Below are 21888 nucleotides of genomic sequence, written 5' to 3'. Positions count from 1 at the left end.
TCACCTGGAGCCAGGCCAGGATGAAACGGTTGACCTGGCTTTGCTCAGCACTGCACTTGGCAACGCAGCTCAAGCCACCATTTCGTGGACTCACGTTCTGATTTGAAGGTGTGAAACAAGTTCCTGGGTTGCACAACTACCTAGAACATTCACGGTCCTCCCTCTGATGTGTACCTGTATCTCAGTGGTACAACAGGAGTGAATTTATCTAAGGCAAGGGCTTGCATACTTGAAATCACAACATAAGCAGCTCCACTTGGTACAGGAGTACAAGACCTCTCATCAGAGCCACTGCCCATCCAGAGACGCACCACTGGGCATGACGTCCTCGGAGATGTGACTGGATGCTGAAGGTCACTAAACACTGGGGCCATGCTGCAGTTCTGAATGACACAGGACAAGGTATCAATGACAGCTCAAGGACTCACAGGTCTCATTCAGGTGTACAACACAGACGTTTATTCCTGCAGGCAAACTCCTGCAAGAGACCACAAGGAATTGAATTGAAGGTTCCCCATGTGCCAGGCTAATGACTCATCTGGAGGCTGGCTGTTCTTTATATCTCCACAGGCACTCAAAAATGAACTGTCCAGAAATTGGGGCTGGCCTTCCCTAAGGTTTTTACTGAGATAAGTTGCCAAATTTCAGTTCAGGTTCAGATTTTAATCCCTTCCTCTCTCGTCACCAAATACCCAATGTGCAGAGTGAAATGTCCTGGTGCTGATTCATCTCCATTGCATATCTCAGAGACACACTTCTGCTTGAAAAATCCCAATTTTGTTTTTGGTTCCAGTGGAAAAGGGGAAAGAAAGAGAGACTCAGAAAGGGTGAGGGAAAACAAACCAGAAAACTAACACTTCAGCTGGCACCTGAGATAAAGAAGGTGTTTCCAGGTAGCAGGAGAGGAAGCCAAAAAGATCCGCGTCTCTGGGATCCCTTGACTTTGCCATTAAGAAGCAGAACACAAAGTTACCCAATGTTTCTTTAAGGCTGAAAGACTAAAGGAAAACAGGATGGCTTAAAGTAAAAAGGAGTAATCGTATGACTGGAAACTATGAGTGCCCCTAGCCAAGCACCCAAAGGAACTGAGTAATGTTCATTAGTCAGTGACTTTATTGGTACTTGGGACTTTCGACTGCTGAGCAAGATTTAGACCAAAAAGATATTTTGGGGCATGCTACTCTATTTATGTTTGGACGGAATTCAGCCTCACCCCGCATAATATTTTTCCATGCTGGTTTGAGCAGAACGAGCCCTCACTTTTTCCCTGGGCAGGCTAAGAGTGGGTCCTTTCTCGGGATCAGCACAGTGGAAATGTCACTTTGCAACCAGCAGTGTGAGGGCAGAAGGAGAAGGCTGGAGAGGAGCAGTCCTTCTGCAAGGAACCTGAAGATATTTTCCAAAATATTTATTCCCAGAGCAGAAACCCACCGTCCCAGACACTGTACAAACACAACACAGTCCCTGAGATTAATTTGCTCACAATCAAAATGCTCAGCTCCACTGTGGCTTTTGAACAAGTTAACACATAGCAGAGAGGTGCTGAGCACCTGAATTAACACTGGGCACTTGTGCAAAACAAACCCCAGGTCATGCCTCAAAACTATCCAATTGCAAGAAATACGCAACATTAAAGGCTTCCTGTTCAGCAGCTTGGTGATGCTGCACTTGCCACAGCAATGTTGGGTAAGATTCAACCACTGGCAAGGTCCTGTGTATGAAGGGATTGGGATGGGGAGAGAAGGGAAGTGGGACCATTGGAGCGCAGAAGAGAAATTCCTCAGGCACCCAACAGCCCACACCATGCAGCAGAGCCTTCCACTGCACTCATTTGCAAGATGCACAAGAGAGTATTATTACCTGCTGTATTACATAAAACAATGTTGTTGCAAATGGATTTGAAAGATTGGGCTTTTTCCTTATGGGATGGGATGGGATGGGATGGGAAGGGAAGGGAAGGGAAGGGAGAAGGCAGAAGAGAGAAAAGGGAGAAGAGAGAAGAGAACAAGGGGGAAATAAAAAGTATTTCTTGTAACTGCTACAATGATTGGTCTGTGACATGAGACCCTCTGAATGGAATATTTATATGCATACACTTCAAAGAGCACATTCAACCGAGGGACTGGTGTTGTGGTGACAAGATTTATACTGATACCACTTACAAATCAGAGGGGTGTTGTCCAGAAATCATGAGGTTTGGATTAAAAACCTGGAGTAGTTTAGGAGAACATCAGATCTTGAGAAGTTTCTACTACTGGGTAGACTAAAATTCTTCCTTTTGAGGCTGAGATCTTACAACCACAAACTACTGACCTTTCATGTCCAATTGCTACACACTCTCAATTAATCTTCACAATCTTTTCACAGTATGGCTCTGAATAACCAAATCACAGAACTACAGCACTGGAAGGGAGCTCAAGAGACCAGGAAATCCATTGCCCTGATTCATGGCACAATCAACTCTACCTATGGCACTACTGAAGAAGTCTGTTTAACCTGTAGTTACAGACCTCCAGAGATGGAGACTCCTCACCTCCTCAGGCAGTCCAAAACCAAAATCACCTCTTCAATGCACTACAACAAATAAGGAGGATGCACATTCAGTATATTTCGGACATGAAGAAAAGTTTAGGTCTGATTCACCACTGTGTTTCCCCCTTTCCTGGTCTAAGTCCATGGTTTCAGTAAATCTACCTTAGCACACACTCAAGTAATGACCAGTTCCAATGACTTTGCTCTCCAAGGTGAACCTGATATGATGAGGATGGGACACAGTGAGAAGACAAGACCAACAAGGGGCAAAGGACTATGTGCAGTGAGCCCGATCATTTGTTAAAGACCTTATCCAGAGTGCAGGGGAATTAAAATGACTTCTTCCATTCACTCGGTGATACTGTGTCAAACCTTAGCTTACACACACACATCTTGAGCATTTCTAAGTATGCACTTTCCAGTCTTCTTATTTTCCCTTCTCTGAAAGGAGAGCCATCTGAATCCCAAGCAGATCCTTAAATCACTCTGAGTCAATACACAAATCTTGTTTCAAGTACCTTCTTTTTCATGTTATTTACCCAGAAAAAGTACCAGATGAGTCTTTTTCACAGGTGTTTCTTTTGGTTGTTGGGGTTTTTTTTAATTTTTCTTTGGATGACACTGTTTTCCACATTGTTTATTTTAACTTGCATTTTATTAATTTTGTTCATGTGTCAAGAAGGCAAGACAGGTGCATTTCAGATATTGTATTGGAGTTTAATTAAATAACTATTACTTGAAAAAGAGGGCACTGAAATGACCTTTTTGAAAATATTCACAAAACAAAGACCCTAACTTATTTCTGATATTTTTGAAGGCATACAGAACATTTCATTTTTAATGACAAGCAGATCAGTCCCCTGCAGTCAACTCTTCAGACAGCTCAGCTGCCTGGGAATGATTCAGGAGGGTCACATCTGAGTCAGCTCAACAAGTCAGGTTGCTTTAGATCATCTTATAACCCCCAGGAAATATGCATTAGTAACAAACCACAGAATAAACCCAGAGCCCCCGAGGAACTCCAGCCATCACAAATGGTGAAAAGAAAAATTCTTTCTTGGCCCTTTCTAGGCACTGCAATAGGGAAACACTGCAGAAAGGGAAGCCCACACTTCCAAATGAAAAAGCCATTAATGAGAGCAGAGTCTGGCCCTGGAACTAGCACGATTAGAACCAAACTGAGCGACATTGAGGCGATGTCTCATTGCTATAAGTGAGAACCCAGCCCAGCTACGCCACAAGATTAGAAACATATGCAGCATCAGTGAGCCTCTGGGGGACAGCAAACTGTTTCAGGCTATAGATGACAGAAGAAAAAGAGGAGCTTGTGGGGGACAGTCCCTTCATCGTGTGCTGGCATTGATATGGACCCAAAGGACTTCAGAAAGGGACACAAACACCCGTGCTGGCTACTCTGCAGCGCCACAAGGACCTACATGTGGCTCACAGGGCTGAGGAAGCCAAGAGAAGCCGCATCCTTGTGCCAGAAACAAGTAATGTGCAAGAAGGACAGAAGCAAGACAGCAGTTAACAAGACTGAAGAGGATTATCCCCTCTCCCCAAGGACCCACGAGTAAATACAGGTTTTCCTGCAAGCATACTGATGCTCTTGACACTCAGGGTAATAGCTTTCCTTCCATTGTATTAAAATAGCTAACCAATTTGAAACAGAAGTCAAATTTCCAAACACACACACAAACACACACCAGGAACACACTGACACTTTAGAAAACAGGAGCTGGGGTCAGATGACACTTGGGCTCTTCTGAAAATTTCCTGCTGGAGCCTTTTGCGCTGTAAAACTACCCTGAAATAATTCAAACACTCCAGGCGGAAAAGCCAGCTGCTTCCCTAGGTCAGCCTGAGACCTGCTCTTGAGATCCTTCACTTGCTCACCCAAAACCAATCACATTCTTGAGAAGGAGGCTTTTACTGCCTTCCCCAAGATCCAGAAAAAGCCCAGTTTGTGATCCCCATATGCCAATAGGAGGTTCCTACACCCTGTCTGCACCAGCCTCTGTTTGCATGAGGCTGTGTTTTATGAGCCCGAGAGCACTGCTTTGAAGAAGGACAAAATGGGAGTGAGAGACTGTAAATCGCCTGGGAAGAGCAGTACTTCGCTCTCCCTGATGCTCTCAGCCCTACACCCACGCTCTTTCAGTGTGGTACCAACGTCAAGAGAAACTGTGCCTTGGGCAGCCTAATCTGAACCAGACTCCTGTGGCAAACAGCCAGGCACTGCCAGGAGGAGACCGGGCTCCCACCACCTCCCTCCCTCCCGCCGTACTGCAAAAGCCACAGATCACCCCACGTCGCCCCAACCACCACCCTCCTGTCCTCCAAGGATGCAGCGGTGAACCGTCTGCTCTTAGTTATGCTATTGCATATGGCCAGCAGTCAAGAAACAGTTTTTCCTTTGCAAAGAAATCACTTCACCATAATGTAGTAATTTTACTCCCCGGTAATTAAAAAGCTTAAGCTCCAACTCACACTTCCAAACATTTGCTCAGAAGGGAGGAAAACTAACAAAAACATTCATAGCCATCACCAGAACCACCCCTGTGAAAGGCCTAATTCCCTATATTGCTTTAATTAAAAGCGGATGAATAGCAGTCTCCCAGCCTAGAAACCTTTAAGAGAAATAAAGTCAATCTATCGGCTTATGAAAATAGGAGGAGGGAAACAAACACAAGAATCCTGCCAGTTAGGGCTTACCAGAGGATTATAACATCTGGACTTTCAAGGAGAAGTGAACCAGGGAATGGACAGTATGGAGAGGACACAACCACCTCTCAGAGAGACCATCACGCACGGGGAGCTGGCGATGGGTGAAGAGGAGCAGAAAGCCCCACAGAGACACAACACCCTTGCCTGCACGTTTTTGTCTTCACGGCTTCCTGGAGGAACACTCCTATCTGGTGACACCGCAGAACAAAGGATGTGGTTTAATTGCAAAGAAAAAAGAAGGGGGGGGGGGCTGGGAGAAAAAATCCTAACAGATGATGAGTATAGCTGACCTCCAGTGAAACAGAGAACAACTTGGTGAGGAATAATCTAATCCATAAGAGCAAAGTATTTATCATCACTGTTACAGCAAGAGACCACCCTGCTCCAGAGGACATCTGCAAACAGATGTGAACACGGAGGCTTTAAGCACGGCAATAAAGGCACCAGTTGGGCATGGGTAAATACAGGAGGACTTTAATGCTGCAGTATTTGTCTGCTACACAATGTTTTATGGATTTATTCTTTTAACGCCACGGGGAGATATGGCAATTCTAGTTTGTTTCTCTTTTTTCCCCAATAAAAGAAGTGCAGGGAGTTCGGGGGTATATTTGGACCCTCTATACCCCACCTGAGTGTTCAGATCTTCTGCTTCCTATTTCTAAAGCACCTCTGGCAGTGTGGAAAACTAGGGACAAGTCTTGGGAAGATTTAATGACTAAACATGGGCTTAACTAATGATTTCCAAGATCGCACCCTATGGTTGGGGGACCAAAATAAATTGAAACCGAGCTCCCTAAGTGGGCTCCAGCCCCCTGCCAGCCCCCCTCACCTGTTCCCACGTGCCCAGGGTAAGCCCACACATGGTGGCGGGTGCGAGATGTCATCTCCAGGGCTTCCCAAGAGCAGTATCGACACAGGCCCAGCATGCATGCACAGAATGAACCAAACTCAACTGTTTTTCCACTCGGGCCAGAGAAAATTAAAACCTTGTGAAAGTCGCTTTGTCTTAGAAAGAAAGCAAATTTACTTTGCTTAGCTTTATTACATCTTAGCCTTCTTATCAGTTTGATTTCATTCTTAAGTCATTTTAAACCCTAGTGTCATATAATCTGGCAGCTACAGTGATGGGCTTTATACAGAAAAACATAGGGAAAGGGTTTTCAAAAGCACTCAGACCCACTGTGACTGCTCCTGCTGAAGTCAACAGTAAATCCAATGATACCACCGGGAGCAGAGGTCAAGGCTGAGTAGGCTTGACGCTACAGAAACTTACGGGTGGGATTTTCAATCTCTTCAGAAACGATTACTAATAACAAAGTATATTAAAAATAAAGAGCTAAGTTTTGACCCTGAAAATATTTACATATGTGCCTAGCTCACAGCTTGTAAGTAATTATGGGGGGCCTGATTTCTCTCACTTTCTCTAATGTAAGCCAGGAATAAGGGCCCAGATGCGTGTGGAAAACCTTGGCTCACAGGGAGGGTCAACTACAGCGATTTTGGTGGAATTACTCATGCTCTGCAGAGCTTTTGAGCACAGGCATGCACACAGCAAGGCTCCTTAGAAACACCAGCATCTTCCTAAACCCCCAGCCACACTGACATGTAAATACACCAAATGGGAGATGGGATTTTTCTGGCTGCGATAGTGCTGGATATCTGCAGAAACAGCATTAAAGTCCACTCACTTCTAATAGACCATAATAAAACTTGGATCAGAAAATGAGGGCTAGTTAAGGAAAAATGGGGGCAGGTTTGGTGGGGAAGTTTTATTATTTATATGGATCTGACACTGTGACATGAATTAACCTAACTTCAAAGGATGAAACATCATTATTACAAAGCATTGCATTGACTATAACTATTTCCAGGCTATTATGCAAACCCAACTGAAATAATATTATGGGTACAGGATTATTCTAGTTCCCTATTAATGCCAAGAGGAAGAGGGATGTGACTTATTTTCTCATCCTGACAAATCATCTCAAGATGCTGCTGAATCAGAGGTGCTTGCAGCTTAAGAGGAAGTAAGTAAAAATGTTCAGCTTTTATTACTAAGTTTGAGGATTGATTAACAAGAATGTAAAACTAAACCTCAATTAAATCCCCTCATTGTTCATGATATAAACCCTTAGATTGTGTAGTTACTCTGGAATGGAGAAAGAAAAGAACTAGAGAAGGTCACCTCCCCAGCTATTAATTTCCAGGCAGCTTCAGTCCCAGGTTCCGGCACAATACAGCAGTCTTCACTGCGAACGTTTCAGGGGAAATGCTTTACTTGCATAAAGGCTGCAACTGTTCCCACTGCACTGAAGCCATAAAACTATTGCAATTGAACCAAAACTTGATAACAGCTTAATGGCATAAAGCAATATTTGGACTAAATTGAACCTGATCATATCACTCTAAAGTTCTTTTCCAAGTTAAAGGGCTTTTATTTATAGTCTGTACTTACACCCAAGAGACTTTGACATATTTTAACTAACCTGCCTTCCTTGTCTTCTTAACCTTGGTCCCTTTCCAAGAAAAAACATGTCACCTGACCACGGATGGGGTTTGATTTCCAGCAGCAGAATTAACGCACAACACAAATCCCTTGTGTTTATTCACTGAGTGATGGTGCATGTCCTGGGGAGTGAGCTTAGCCAATATTTCCTTGATGAAAGGGGTGGAGGGGAACAGGCTGGAGGTGCGTCTGTTACCACATCAACCACTTGCATGAAACAAATCTCTGAATCCCACCTATTCTAACTCTTCTGGTTTCATGGACACCACCAGGAGAGCAGAATACGCTGAGACTCACCAGTGGATCAGTGTCACTATTACTGGGACTCACTGAATCTCCTTACATACAGGTCACCCCATGTTGACACAACTGTTGCAGACTGCCATACTGCAGAAACATGGCTTAGACAGTACAAACCTGGCTACAAGCAAAGACTGACTGGACCTCAGGCAAAGCACACCGCAGCCTTCCTTCCACCCGCTGCGTACACACTGGAGGGAATTTGGAGCCGCCCCGGCAGTCAGATACTGTGTCAAATGTACACAGCATCTGCATGGCACTGCACCAGCCACCCCAGCTGAGGAGGGCTAATGAAAGGACAACTGAGCAGCATTTATAGACCAGAGCGCGTCAATTCACCCTCTCTTTGACAGGGCTGGAAAAAATAACATTTTTGTCTAGGGTGAGGAAAAGAAATTGAAAACTAGGATTATATCAGGTTGAACAATGTCATGCTCAAAAGAAAATCTTTTCCCCATCTCTGAGGGTCTTTTTCAATCAGGTCTAGCAAGCGCCTCCTCTGCACACAACATGGCTCATGTCCACTCCAGACCTGGCTGGCTGCGGGCATGTGACGTGCTGGTGGCATCACACAAGATCCCGCAGTCCCCAGATCCTGGACCCCTCATCTGCCTGCAGCAGCACTACCCTGAAAGCTTCGTGCCTTCATTTCCCCAACCCCCTTCCCAAGGCCGCTCTCTGGGAAGGAGCAGGTATATACCTCACTAGCTTGGCTTTGCTAGAGCAAGCCCAAGGGCCAGGAAGAGAGGCCCCGGCAGGTGGTTCAAGCAAGCTCTCGGTGGTCCAGCAGCACATCCCTGGCTGTCGGACGCAGCAGGGAGCAGGGGGGTCAAGCAAGGCAGTAGCACGCTCCAGCAGAGCGGCTTTTGCTTGGCGGACAGCATGCCCCTTCCAGCTGCGGGCAACCCACTGGTGGCCCTCCCGTCCCCTGTCACCACGTACCGGAGCCAGCAGCAAGCAACCCCTTCTTCTCCCAACCCCTGGGAGAAGCGGGTGGCTGGGACATTGTGCAAAAGTAAATATTTACGTAGCCGGGGCCTTCCTTCCCCTGCCCTGTATTTTCTCCCTCTTCTTAAAATGTCACAGATCAGCTGTTTTCATAATTGTGCAGGAAATGAATTCCCTGCTGGCTGGCAGCTTAACACCCGCGTGTGCTGGGTCTACTGTGGCTGCACTGCTCATCTCTGCTGCCGGCTCCTGCATCCATCTGGGATCTTCAGAAGATGGATTTGGCCAGAGGGGAGACAGGACAGTCAGGAACGTACGCACAGAGCTCCATGACTACAGTAGTCTCTCTCGTAGCTGCAGCTTAGGGGAACCCCTATCCTCTGGTCCACAGGTCAGATCAGGATCCCGGGAGACCCGACACTCTGTTTATGCCACTTCAGAGCAAACATCCAAACCAGACTAACACAGCTTCCTGCCTGCACGCAGCGGTGAGCGCACTCAGGAAATTCAGGCGTATTTCAAGCTTGCGACTTTTTCTTTGTTCTTCGGACAAAGCCTCGTTCACTGGAGATGTTACTAAAAGGATTATTATCTATAGGAGACTTCTCTTCCCAAGAGGAAATCTGCTAAACACACAATTCTGCATTTGCTCTGTTTTGTAGGAGCCAGGATTAAGATAGGAATATTTTCCCTTCTGCTCTCCGCATCTAATGATTTAAATAGACCAGTGCTGACGACACTGCCTAGTGGGAATAGGCACAAATGCCTTTACCCTGTACTCTGGTCTGATGGTTTTACTGCTTGCCTGAGAGGGTACCAAGTTATCCTCCATTTGGTGGAAAGAGTTGGAAGAAGAGTTGGAAGAATTTGGTGGGAATCACATCTAACGGTGCACTCACTCAGCAAAAAAGTGAAGTCTGCCCACCAGCCCAAACACCTCCAATAAAACCCCATCAAAGGCCAAACCAGACTGCAAATGTTTTGCTTATTCCGGGTCAGCCCTGTGCTGTTCAGAGCCCTGAATATAAGAAGGAACCTGCAAGTCTGAACTTGCCAATGCTTAGGATGTAAAAGCAGAAGGAATGTAATTTTCTGCTCTTTATTTAGAGGTGGCAAAACCCTGATAGAAAATTACATGGTGAAAGTGCTTAACTTCAGACCCAAGGAAATTTGAGAGCAAACATTAATTACCTCCATCCTGAGTACAAGCCTGGGGCCTGTATTAGCACCTCTCTGAATGGGAGAAGCTCAAGAGGATTGAATTTCCCACTTCTAGGACTTAGTTTCTTTTCCTCATCTACCTACCCTTGGTTTCCTCTTTCTAATTCCCATGTTATTTCCTTCTCTCCACCCCAGCTCTCCCATTAAACAGGACTACAACTCCCCCCCCCCCAAAAAAAATCACAGGGGGGCAGACACTGCCATAGATTATTTCATTACAGTGGAAATAGATTCAGTTTGGCAAATCCCTGCCCACAGTCTCCCCTCACTGTGTTCCTGAGTATAAAGATCCCCTTATGAGTAAGGACAAATATGTTCACAAGAGCCTGAAAATAGCTGCATTGTGGAGCAGGGAGGTCTGCAAACACACCACACTTAAGAACATCAGCACCCAAAAAGCTTAATAGATAAAGAAAATAAAGTAGGAGAAATTACTTGCGATCAAGCAGCAAATTCCCAGGTTCATTATTTCCAATCCACAGGAAAAAGAAAAAAAAATCACAACTTATTTTAAGCATGTGAGTATATAAATAAATCAGCTGGCCCAGCCAAAAGGCAAAGTGGACTGAAAACAGACTCAAACAGAGGTCTAGACTATTACTTAGTTGTGAATCTCAGCTGAGCTCTGCTCTCCTCTATTGCCCAGGCAGCTTAAGTAAGTCTGAATACAACAGAGACAACATCAGGCAGAGAAGTAACATCCAGAGGGAATATCTAGAGCCTGTGGGGCTGCAAAGCCATCCGAGTCCCTGGCAAGCTTGACTCCCGTGTTAAAAAACACTTTCATTATATGGGCCATTTGTTGATGGATTGTGGGAAAAAGTCAGATTTCAACCCAGAAAGGAAGACAAGCAAACCCTTATATAAAGCCAGCCTCTCACCAGCCTGTGGGTTGAATGCAGAATGCTCTCAGACTTGCTACATACCACCCACTTTAGATTACAGACTTGCAGAGTTATTTTTAAAAAGTAATTATAGTAGTAGAGGGCACACTCATCTGGAACGGCTGCCTGAGGAAACAACGAGCCCGATGCAGTTCAAACTGCTTTTCAAGTCTATAATCGTGTTTATTTATTGCCTTTAAAAACAAGAATCAAAATCCAACTAATTTCTGAGTAAAAATGTCGATGTATTTCCCCAAGGAGTCCAAGCAGCTATACTGCACTGAAAACCTGTGCTGGCCTTTTTGGTCTAGCATCCAGTGCTGAAAAAAAAAAAAAATAATCCCCATTAGCTCTGGCTTCAAGCAAACGCAAACCAAAACCCCTTTCCATTCTTTGTTTTCCCTTGAAATCGTGGCTTGATCATTACAAAACTCTCATCAGGAGACTCAAATGGTCTAATGAGAGGCAGATCATGTTCTGCATACGCTGATTTCTGCCCAGAGGTGGTTTCTGGTTGAGCAAAATATCAGCTCTTAACCTGTTTGAGAGGAGCAGGTACAAGCCCCAGTAGAATATCCTGTAGGTTTTTCCTATTCCAGCCCCTCGTTTCAGCTGCCAGCCAGCCGATTTTGGATCTGTACGCTGAGAAAGGACTCAGACGAGACTGAAAGAGAGGGAAGAGGACCAGGTACTTGGGCGGATGCCAGCATTGTTATTTTTTTTCCCTTTTTCTTCCTTTTGTAATTAAATCAGGCCTTTGGCTCATGCCGTATTAATGCTTGAAGACCTCCAGAAGGCCTGACGATGCCTGTGAAAGAGGCTCAGCATGCAAAGCCAGAAGCCCCCCCGCGCTCCATTACGTGGGGCTCCTTACAGCCCCTTCCTCGGCGGGCAGCTCTGAAAGACGGCGGTCGCTGGTGGCTGCCTTTTCCGCAGCTTCTTCAATAGGAAGCAGCCTAAGGGCATCCTATGACCTCACACTTCACGACTTCATCTTTCAACCAGAAAAGACTTAAACCCTAAAAATATCTCCACAGAGCACATAGAAAATAATACGCCTGCCTGCCCCCCTCGAAATCATCAATCCTCCCACCGCCCGGCCGAGGAACAGCCGCTTCCTCCCGGCAGCCCCTGCTTTCCCTTCAAGCCCGGAGCCGACAGGAAATCCATTCTCCTCTTGTGAGAGACAGGAGATGGATTTTCCGCAATAGGTCTCCTAGCAAGGCAGAAAATAGAAAGAAACAATAGAAACTGCTTTCTCAAACAATAGGAGCTGCTGAAGAGCAGCTCACCAGAAGCTCGGCATCACCCAAGTCTTAAATAAGCTGGAGTGGAAGCAAGCCAAGGACCTGTTAGTTGTCTTGCTAACACACTACCCTGGCCCAAATATAAGTTCATTTTAAACCTGGAGGCACTCTCCCCTTTCAAAGAACAGGCAGGAAAACTGAAAATATGTATATTAAAAGGAAATTACATTGCATTATGGAGTGGCCCCCAAAAAGCTCTCCAGAGCTGTTCAAGCGCTCATCATCCCATGCCGCAGCGTCATGGTTCACCTCCCCACTCCCCGGCAGCTCCTCTGAGGTGAGGACAGGGGACTGCGATGCCGATTTACTGCAGGTGGGTGGAAGGGGATGGGGGGGAAGAGCCCCTCCTTCTCCATCTGAGAAAGTTTGCTGTCTCATATTCAGGAAAGCACAGCAGAATATCTTGGTTATTTGTGTTACACAGATAAGACTTGGCAAACGAGACATCTGAGACTCTTCTCTGTGCGTGTGTGCCTATCATGCCTGCAAGACTACCCCTGCATATTAAAGGAACACTATTTAGGATAACTTAATTCATATTTTAATTTAAAAAGTAAGATATGACTGAGTCTAAGATAAAGAGAATTTTATCTGATCTCTTCTTTTTTTTTTTTTTTTTAACCTTTAAGCTACTTTTTGCCTGGCTCTGAACTGCTGCAACAATGTTCATTTCTGTGTAGGTCAGGAATTCAAAATGACTCCAAAGAAAAGTTTAAATCACTTACTAACACCTCGTTGCCCTGGCTCAGAGCGCTGCAGGAGAGGTTAATCAAAAATGGAAAACAAGTCTGAAATTAAACATATTTTTGCACATAAATCCAGCTAAGAATTAGGACAGGGAATGCATTTCTTTTTAAATGCCTGGCTAGCAACCAGGCATTTAAAAGGAGAAGATAGCCTACAATAAGAATATCTCTGAGATTTCTAAGGGTCCTCCTCAGCCAGCGTGCTCCTTACAGTCACCGTGCCCCCTGGCTCCCAAGGTGGGCAGAATAAACATTGAAAATGCCTTGCACGCACTGACCACCGCTGAAATGCAGCACCTTTGACAAAATTACACACGGCCACATCCTAATTTTGCTGATCCTAGTCTCAATTTACACAGGCGGAACGTGAACCGCTGGATCCGAGGGTCACCACAGTGCTGGTTGTTAGGATGAGCCCGTCATCTCTGCCCCAGCACAAGAATAACCGCCCAAGATCTCTGAACAAAACGCTGTTTCTTCTCCAGCCCGGAGCAAAACAAAAGGAGCAAAGCTGGAACATACACAACCGAAAGGAAAAAGAGCTGCTCTCGTCACCATGGATGAAATCCTGCTGTTGCAAACCTGCTCGAGCCTTTCTCCTCAGCCTCCTCTTCCCCAAAGACAGCACTGGAAAGGGGAGGGGAAAAAAACCCACCACCCCAACACACCGAACTGAAACCGAAAAGCAGACATATCCACCTGGGATGCAGTTCATCAGCAGATCTCCTTCCCCGCTGCAGCCTGCGAGCGGCAGAAACAGAGGCAAGGAAGGTCCTGGCCGGCGCTGGCGAGAGGTTATTCCCCATCCTCCCGCATTGTGCGAAATGGGGACGCTCCCGCCCGCCGCCAGTGCTCCCCGCCTGCTGGCACCCCTCGCCAGCCCCAGGTATCTGGGCGGTGCTGGGATGGCCTCCCGCGCCCTCTACGACCGCACCTCTCCCTTCCCGCAGCCCTCCTGACTCACCCATGGGACTAGGCTTGGCTGGGGATCACACCCCCAGCTCCTGCTTTGCTGGGGGAACAGCCCCCAGCAAACCTCGGGCCAGGGGAGGAGGAGAGGCTGGGGCTTCTCTGGGGAACCGGGAGCCTTGCCCAGAGAACAAGCAGTTGGGAGAAGCCCTCCCGGCATGGACCAGCTCACCCCACTCCCCACCCACCGTCGCTGGCACGAGCCGTGTGCCGCAGCTCAGGAGCAAAAAACGGGGCCAAACCTGCACTACCTGCAGGGATCCTCCTGCCGCCCTATATTTGCCGCCTGTCCTTAAAACGCCTCAGCAGGCGCACCGCGCGTTCCTGCTGCCTCGGGGCCGAGGAAGGAGAAATCCCCAGAGACCCCTTTGAGATGGTGCCAGGGCATTTGTCTTCTCAGGAGGAAGGCAGGTCATCGGGGCACAGCGGGGCCGGACTACGGCTGGTGACCACCACACCGGCATCCCTCCCGGTGCCCCAGGACGCAGCCACCAAGCTCCGCTGGCAGCACGTGCCCCGAAAAGGATGGTTTCGTCTTTCCTCACCCTAATCAAGGGAGGAGGAAAATCTGAGTGGGAAAGAAAGGAAGAGAGAAGGTGCCTCTCTGGCAGAGTATCCCAAGCAGGGACTAGAGGCAGGGACTGGAGCCAGGCCGGGGTGTTGTTTCTGCAGCTGCCTGACCAAGCTGGTAGGGCAGCCTGCACCAACCACCCAGTCCCCTGGGATAGGACTGGGCTTCCCAGGGGTAAGGAAAATCAGGCAAACAAAGCAGTCTCCTCGAGCGGGATGTCTCCCTCTCCAGGCAGCACGGAAGCTGCAGAGTAGGCATCTTGCGAGGATTTTCCCCTTCCAGCACAGCCTATGCAAAAACCTCCTGTTTTATCAGCAGGGCTCAAAACTGCTTTGAACTCCAGGCAGGAACCAAGCTGGAACCTGGGTAGAAAGTGCAAGGGGCTGCCATCATCAATGCCCAGCCCTCCATGCCATGGAAAGCCCAAGCTTCTCTCCACAGCAGGGATCTGCAGCCCAGTAGCCAGCGTGATGGGATGATTTCATGCTGTGCAGTGCGTTTTCCCCAGGGCTGTGCTTTGGAAGACATGGTGGAGCAAGAAGAGCTGACATCCCTCCAACTCCAGCTTTGTCTCCAGATGGCTCTTCCACATAGTGCCAAGAGAAATGAAAAACAATGCAAGCCCCGGAGTCTTGGGTCAACCACTGCAAAACTGTTAATCCCAGAGTTGCATGGCCCTGTCTTTGCCATTTGTTTTTGCCACCGTGCTCTCCAGAAGCTCAGCAGACCAGTCTTCTCCTTCCAGCTGAAGTTCCTTCATTAACTACCTCAAGATCCCTGAAACAGGGAGCCCAAATCCATAACCTCTTCTCTCTGCTGATGCAGATATAGAAGTATCTGACAGGGAGGGAGCAAAGCTTCAAGTCCACACTCCAAAGATTGCTCTTCAGATATGCAGCAAGAGAGGTGATGGAGAAATCAGTGCACTGCAAATGGGCTCAACCAGCAGCCACACTTGTACAGCCAAACAGTGCTTTTCATCTGTGTCTTCTTACTGTGACAAGCTGCCTTTGGACTAGAAACGTGTTTTTGCAGCAAATTTTATTCTAATTCTTCCACAGTCTTCCTCCATCCTCCCAAACAAAAATTTCATACCACCAACTACAAAAATGCTCTCTGGCCACCCCACAAACAGGGTTTCTTATGTGGTTTTCTTCTGCCTCACCTCCCCTGATGCAGACTTTTCCAACAGTAAAAAGGGAAATCGGAGAGAAGGAAGAGAAAACTCATGGGAAGAAGATAAAATGGGGGAAGGGGAGGGAAAATAACAGTTTTGCCCTCTTGGAACAGTAAAGAAAAAAAAGAAACCACACAGAAAAATTGAAGGCAAGGGAGTGACTCTCAAAAAGTAAAACAAAACTACTAAGTTACCAACAGGACACCTTTTACAGGACTACCTAACACTGCTTATTATTTCCTTGCTCCTCTTCATGGCACTGAAAGCTGTAGAGTCCTCACTTGTGTAAGACGGAAATGGGGGAAAAATATATATGAAGAAAGAAATTGATAAATATAAGATAAAGGTGTCTAGAGGAAAGAAAAACTGCACTTTCCTGCTGTTGAACCCAGTATAGTCTCTCCTTGGAGGGCAAGGCTCTGAACTCCGTTACACTTTCCTTGGTTTTTACAGGTAACAGGGTTCCTGCACAGTCAAATACTAAAGCTTGATTGTCCCAAGAGGGAGCCACCTTGCCCAGTAATTTGCAACCATATAACCACCCCAAACCAGCAGCAGTTGGGTGCAAAGGGGGCTATCATCTGTGCGTAAAGCAAAAATCGCAGCCAGCACGTAACACGTCAGCAAAGCAGTAGCCATCTGCACCCAGGTGGGGATGAAACCTGCAGTGAAACGCTTTCTAGTACCTAGGGAATTTGCAGTCTGTGCAGACAGTGGGACAGAGAGAGACGTACAGCTGGGAACTGAACAGGGCCGTGGGACACCTTTTGCTTTCCTCATAAATCAGGATCATGCACCACCACCCCTGCTTTGTGCAGGGTAAGCTGAGACATAGCATGACTGTGCCCAAGCAACAGGACCTGGACTGTCCAGCCTCTTGCTCCAGATGCATAGCCGACCAGTGCTCCGGATCCTACTGGGGTAACAACTGAGCACACATTAGCCCTTTCGCTGTGGGAAGGAGATGCAGGAGCTTGCTTTCACCCAGAGGGACCCTCTGCATGCCCTGTCTGCCATCCAGATGATCGTGGATAGACAAGAAGGGTGTCCCAAAGGCCACTCATCTCTTGGTTTCGACCTCTTCTCCTCCCCGTGCCAGAAACAGACCCAGCGGCCTGGATCCCCCAACCTCTGCTATGACTGCTAAACAGTCAAGGTATAGAAAGGGAGAGATTGCACTCCTCCTTCGGGACCCACCACAGGCCACCACCAGGGCTGGGTGGCCCTTTGGCCCGACCTGCTGTGGTCATCCTTCCGTTCTTCCTTTCCAGCCCTTCGCTGCAGCAGTAGATTTTTGGGTACCACCACCACCCACTTCTGCCTGTGCAGCAGTGGCTGCACAGGCTACTGCTGCAGCTCCACCATGCTACAGGTGACCTGCCAGCCAGTCCCGTACGCACCCTCTGCCATGGCAAAGTGACCTGCAAAGGTGGCTTCTCAGTTCCCGGGCTCAGATCATGCCTTTATTTTAGGAGAGCGCCACAGCATTGCTGACAAGCGGGAGTCACGGGCTGGCATATGTCAGCTTCCTAAACCTGACCTGATGGGGGCAAGTTGCCCAAGCCTGCAAGTGCCACAGGCAAACCCTAGACACTCAGAACCCAGCAGGCAGAGGCACTCCAGCTTGGCTGAATCAGGCCCATAATAAGCAAGCAAGATCATAACATCTTCATAAAAGTAGGATTTAAGTACAAACATCTGTCCTGCTGTTTTTTAATTAAGACAGTTTATAGCTAGGTATTCGTTTCAGTAATCCACGGCTCTGGCTGCAGAAATGCCATGCGTATTCTAATTATGGCAGCTAGTTTATTTAACAGGGTTTGACATTTAGCTGAGTCACCTTGTTCCCGGGTAAAGCAACAAGGCCTTTTCAGCAGTTCAACAAGAAAGAGACAGAGATTTGATATCGAAAGTAGAATGTATATCACAGAAATTTTAAATTAAATACAGCTGAGGTCTATATTCTATTCTGGCAGCTTCTCTCTTTGGGACACTAAGTCAACCCAAATGTTTTCCAGATATAACTCCACCCCTTGAGGACATGCAGCAGTACCATCTCCATCGTGCTCTTGGACGGTGGGAAGGGTAGGAAGTGCTGTAACGGGCATACGGGATGTATCTCACCCTCCGCAAATATCACCCACCCATACATCAGGACATCCGTCACTAAGAACTGCATACAGGCACCTGCATTCAGCCAACATTTTTCTAGGACAAAGTAAAAGAAATGGGCCATTGACGGTCAATACAGGAGGCACAACTGTTACCTGCAGACAGAAATTTTCCTATGGCACCTCACCTACAGCCATTTGTGCCCCTGTACAGTGCTCTTCAAGGATCTCAAAATGCTTTCCAGCAAGAAAGGCAGGCCAGCAGTATCCGTCCTCATCATACAGAGGTTTCACAAAGTGACTTGTCTATGAGTTGGTTGGTGGCACAGCTGGAAAGAGAGCCCACACTTGGACTCCTCTCCTCATGCCAGGTTGGAAATGGAGGGCAACGCCACCTCCTCCTGGCTGCAGATCATCTGGATGCAGCAGAGAGCAAACCCCAATCCTGGGGCTGCCTTCCAGAAGGTCTGTGGAGGCTGACAGGCTGCCATGCTGCCCTACTGCGGCTCTGATGCTTGCGTCATGTATTTGCGCGGCTTGTTTCCAAGTCCCTGCTTCCCTCCTAGCCCTGGAGCAGTGCTCGCTGCACATCTGGAGCAGCTGCTCTGCCTGCAAACAGCATCGGGGACCGCAGCATGCTCCTGGAGAGGACTAAGCCCTCCCATCCCAGCTTCTCTTCACAGACCTTTGGGGAAGAGCTGGGATCTCCTTTTTATAGTTAAAGACAGAACAGACCTTTTAACAGGCTGAAAATACTCCATTTATTCTGACAGGCAGTGCAGCAAGCCAAACTTTAAACCAACAGCCAGAATCGTGCAGTCAGACAATAGAGAGCTGGCCTGAGCATGCATTTCCAAGGGCATGCTGCGGTCTGGCTCATCTCCCCTATGCCATCCCTGCAGTCACTGCTGGAAGAAGCTGTGTGGAAGTGTGTGCCATTACTCTGAGGAGAGGATATCCATCATGTCCAGGCCCTTTCTGAAAGCTGTCAGAAGAACAGTGGCTCAGGCCAAAAAGATGTTTGCTTATCTTTTTGGCCAGCGTTGCAGAAATCCCTGTTTGCATTTAACCTTCTCTCAGTTTCCTTTATATCCCACTGGCAACTCTAATTATTCACTCCTTATTGTACAGTAACAGTGTCTGCAGAGCCACAGCATCCAGAAGCAAAGAAGACTGTGTCTCTGGTGTTCCGTGGCCTCCCAATTGGCGGCCCAAGCTCAGGGTGTCTGGCTGCACCCCGCATCCCACAGGCACAGCCCCCCAGAAGCCGTCGAATCCCTTTGTGTGGCAGCACACAAGCCAACCTGAACCTGAACAACTGATGCAAGATCCTCTGGGAGCCCTAAACACCATGCCAGTTATTTTAGGAGGAGGTGGAGGTCTGGTATCACAGGACTGCATGTACGAGTTCCCAGGGAAAAGGCATTTGTAACAGTGGTGACAAAAAGTAATAGAGACGGTGGTTGAGGAACTGCAGTCCCCAACCGCTCTAACCCATCTTATTTAGGGCTTTTCCCACAGCATTACCTGGTAGAAAAGGGATGATTCTTTGCTTGGGGTCTTTCTGGCCTCCTTCAATAGGGAACTTGTCCAGAAGCTGCATCTGCAAAGGAAACAGAACAAACATCTTAGGGGGAAAACATGGACTGGCCACACAGGAACCAGGGGATCTCTTGGTCTGTGTGTGGTTTAAAAGAGGATTAGCAAAGCAAAGCAACTGCAGGAATTACTCTGCCTCATTGCAGGGGAGTCTGTACATAAAAAGGTACAATACAGTTCACTCCAAGGAAGGGAGGGCAAGTTTCTGGCAGCACAGAAGAGCTGGGACAGGGCCCAGGCAGACATCTGAGCCTGGCCTTGCCGCTGCTCTAAAATTAGCCTCTTATCCTTCGTTACAAAACACATGCCTTGTCTCTAATCCACAGCCTGCCCACATTGGTGGAGACACCGTTTTTACCTGTCCGTATGACAGACCACCCGCCTGGCTAAAAATGCTGTTCAAGCAACCAGATTAAAGCGTATTTAATAAAACACCCTCTCTGCCTTCTTGCTGGCAAGGCACTGCCCACTGCCCTGGTCCAGAAGAGCACTCCTGCTTTCCCAGGGAGAGAGAGATGGGTTTGAGGGGAGTATCTTCCACTGCAGTCCCTACATGGAGGACAGCAGCAGAGAAAGGGAAGCAGGGAGGGAGGCCTCAGAGAGCAGAGCATCCCGGAGAACACCACCACCACGAATGGCCAGAAAGCACAGCTCAAGGTGAGTGTGCTCTCAGCCTGTGACAAGCACCCTTTAGCACATGGTTATGGACCTGAGCCAGAGTTTCACCCACACCAATTAAGATCTTGCCCCACCAGCTCCTAAACCTTACCCAGCACAACCACCTGTTTCTAAGACACACCTAAGGGCTGATCAGGCTCAGGATCCTGTTGTACGCAAAGTTGCAACCAGCTTTCAACCTGAGGAGCTCAAAGGGGCATTGATAGCTATTGCCAGCTTGCATGGTGGAGAAGACTGCTGACCACCAGTGTCTTTCTATGGAAGCAAGCCTAGGAAAGCAGTACGCTGACCTGGTGTTCCTAAATGACCCCTACAATTTCTCTTTGGGTGATGACCCTGGATGGACCAATGCCACTGAGGCTGAACACCAGCCGAAAGCCCATGCGCAACCTCAGCCAGAAAGGAAAGATGCACCTGCTCCAGCGGCACCTTCATGGACATGCCCAAGAGAGACCATCCCCAGCCCTGAAAACTGCCAGAGCCTCTCATCCTTCCCATTCACCCTCTGCACCCTTTCACTGTCATTCAGCCCATGGTGCTACCAAGATAAATATCCAAATCTTTGTATTCCATTTCATCTTCTCCCACGTTTAGATGTACAATGCAATGCTCTATGTCCCTGTTGATCATACACAAAAGCCCCAGCTCCCTTGGACTGGGGGAACACCAAAGCTCCTGCCAGCCCAGTGACTTGTTTCCAACAGACCAGAAGAGATGTCTTTCAACCCATGGTCCACAGGCCCTGTGGCCTCTGAGGAAGGTAAGGAAGGAAAGCAAGCGGTCCTGTTATTTGACCTTGCAGGACCCCTATCTTCTCACCTGAACTGGATCTACAGCTCAATAAAAATACCTAAAGTGGCAGCAAAAGCTGCATGGCGGGGGGTGGGGGGTCAGCATTTAGTCTCATCAATGCTACGTGTCCAACAGTGAGGGTGTGTGAGTTAACAGCAGTTTTGCTACCTCAACAGATTTCCTTTAAAAAATATTTTTTTGCTAACATGGGGAAAAAAACAGTCAGAATTTATTGTTTTTTACCCTTTTTGTTTTAAGCACACAGAAACCTTCTCCTCATCCGTGGCACACAACATCTCCAGCATTTTCACCGTATGCTACAGCAAACCAAAGATCAAGAGGAAACACAGGAGAGAAGGAACATCTGTGCAGGAGAAAAAGTTAAAAGATCCCACATGTTTCCCCATCAGGGAGTCGGCCTGGTAAATAAATAGACCATAGCTTTGTGGATTGTTAGCTAACTCACTTTTCTGCCTACAGAGACATGGTTTTTATTGAAAATGGGAAATTTTGTTTTCTTGTAGGTAGAGCTCCGGGTGTCTGAGGTCAGGCATGGGCAGGAGTTTTGTTCAAAGGAAAAAAAAAAAAAAAAAAAGAGGGGGAGGGAATCCCCACTGATTGACTTGAAGTTTCACTGTTGCTATGCTTTTAGCCAGGAAGGCAATTCTCACTTTACTACACGGTGACTGATTCAAGCTGGAGCCGATACAGTCAAATTCCCATGGTTATTCTTGGAGTTAGATTAGCTTGGCTAATACAAGCCTTTTTAACCACATCAAGAGAGTCACAACGTGTATAACTTAGCGCTATTTATCTAAAG

General features: G+C 47.5%; 1 protein-coding gene across 2 annotated transcripts in view; it reads right to left on the bottom strand.

Annotated features, from left to right (window-relative positions):
- Positions 1 to 19602, bottom strand: part of SH3PXD2A (SH3 and PX domains 2A) — a 180631-nt gene extending 161029 nt beyond the window's left edge. For both annotated transcript variants that reach the window (XM_010564787.1, XM_010564786.1), the window contains exon 1: positions 19527 to 19602. In XM_010564787.1, the coding sequence (XP_010563089.1) occupies positions 19527 to 19602 (76 nt within the window). The remainder of the gene's footprint in view (positions 1 to 19526) is intronic.
- Positions 19603 to 21888: the final 2286 nt, after the last annotated feature.

The sequence above is a fragment of the Haliaeetus leucocephalus genome, unplaced genomic scaffold (assembly GCF_000737465.1).
Source record: "Haliaeetus leucocephalus isolate CR32 unplaced genomic scaffold, Haliaeetus_leucocephalus-4.0 Scaffold184, whole genome shotgun sequence".
NCBI classification, from domain to species: domain Eukaryota; kingdom Metazoa; phylum Chordata; class Aves; order Accipitriformes; family Accipitridae; genus Haliaeetus; species Haliaeetus leucocephalus.
This window is presented reverse-complemented; position numbering and strand designations above follow the sequence as displayed.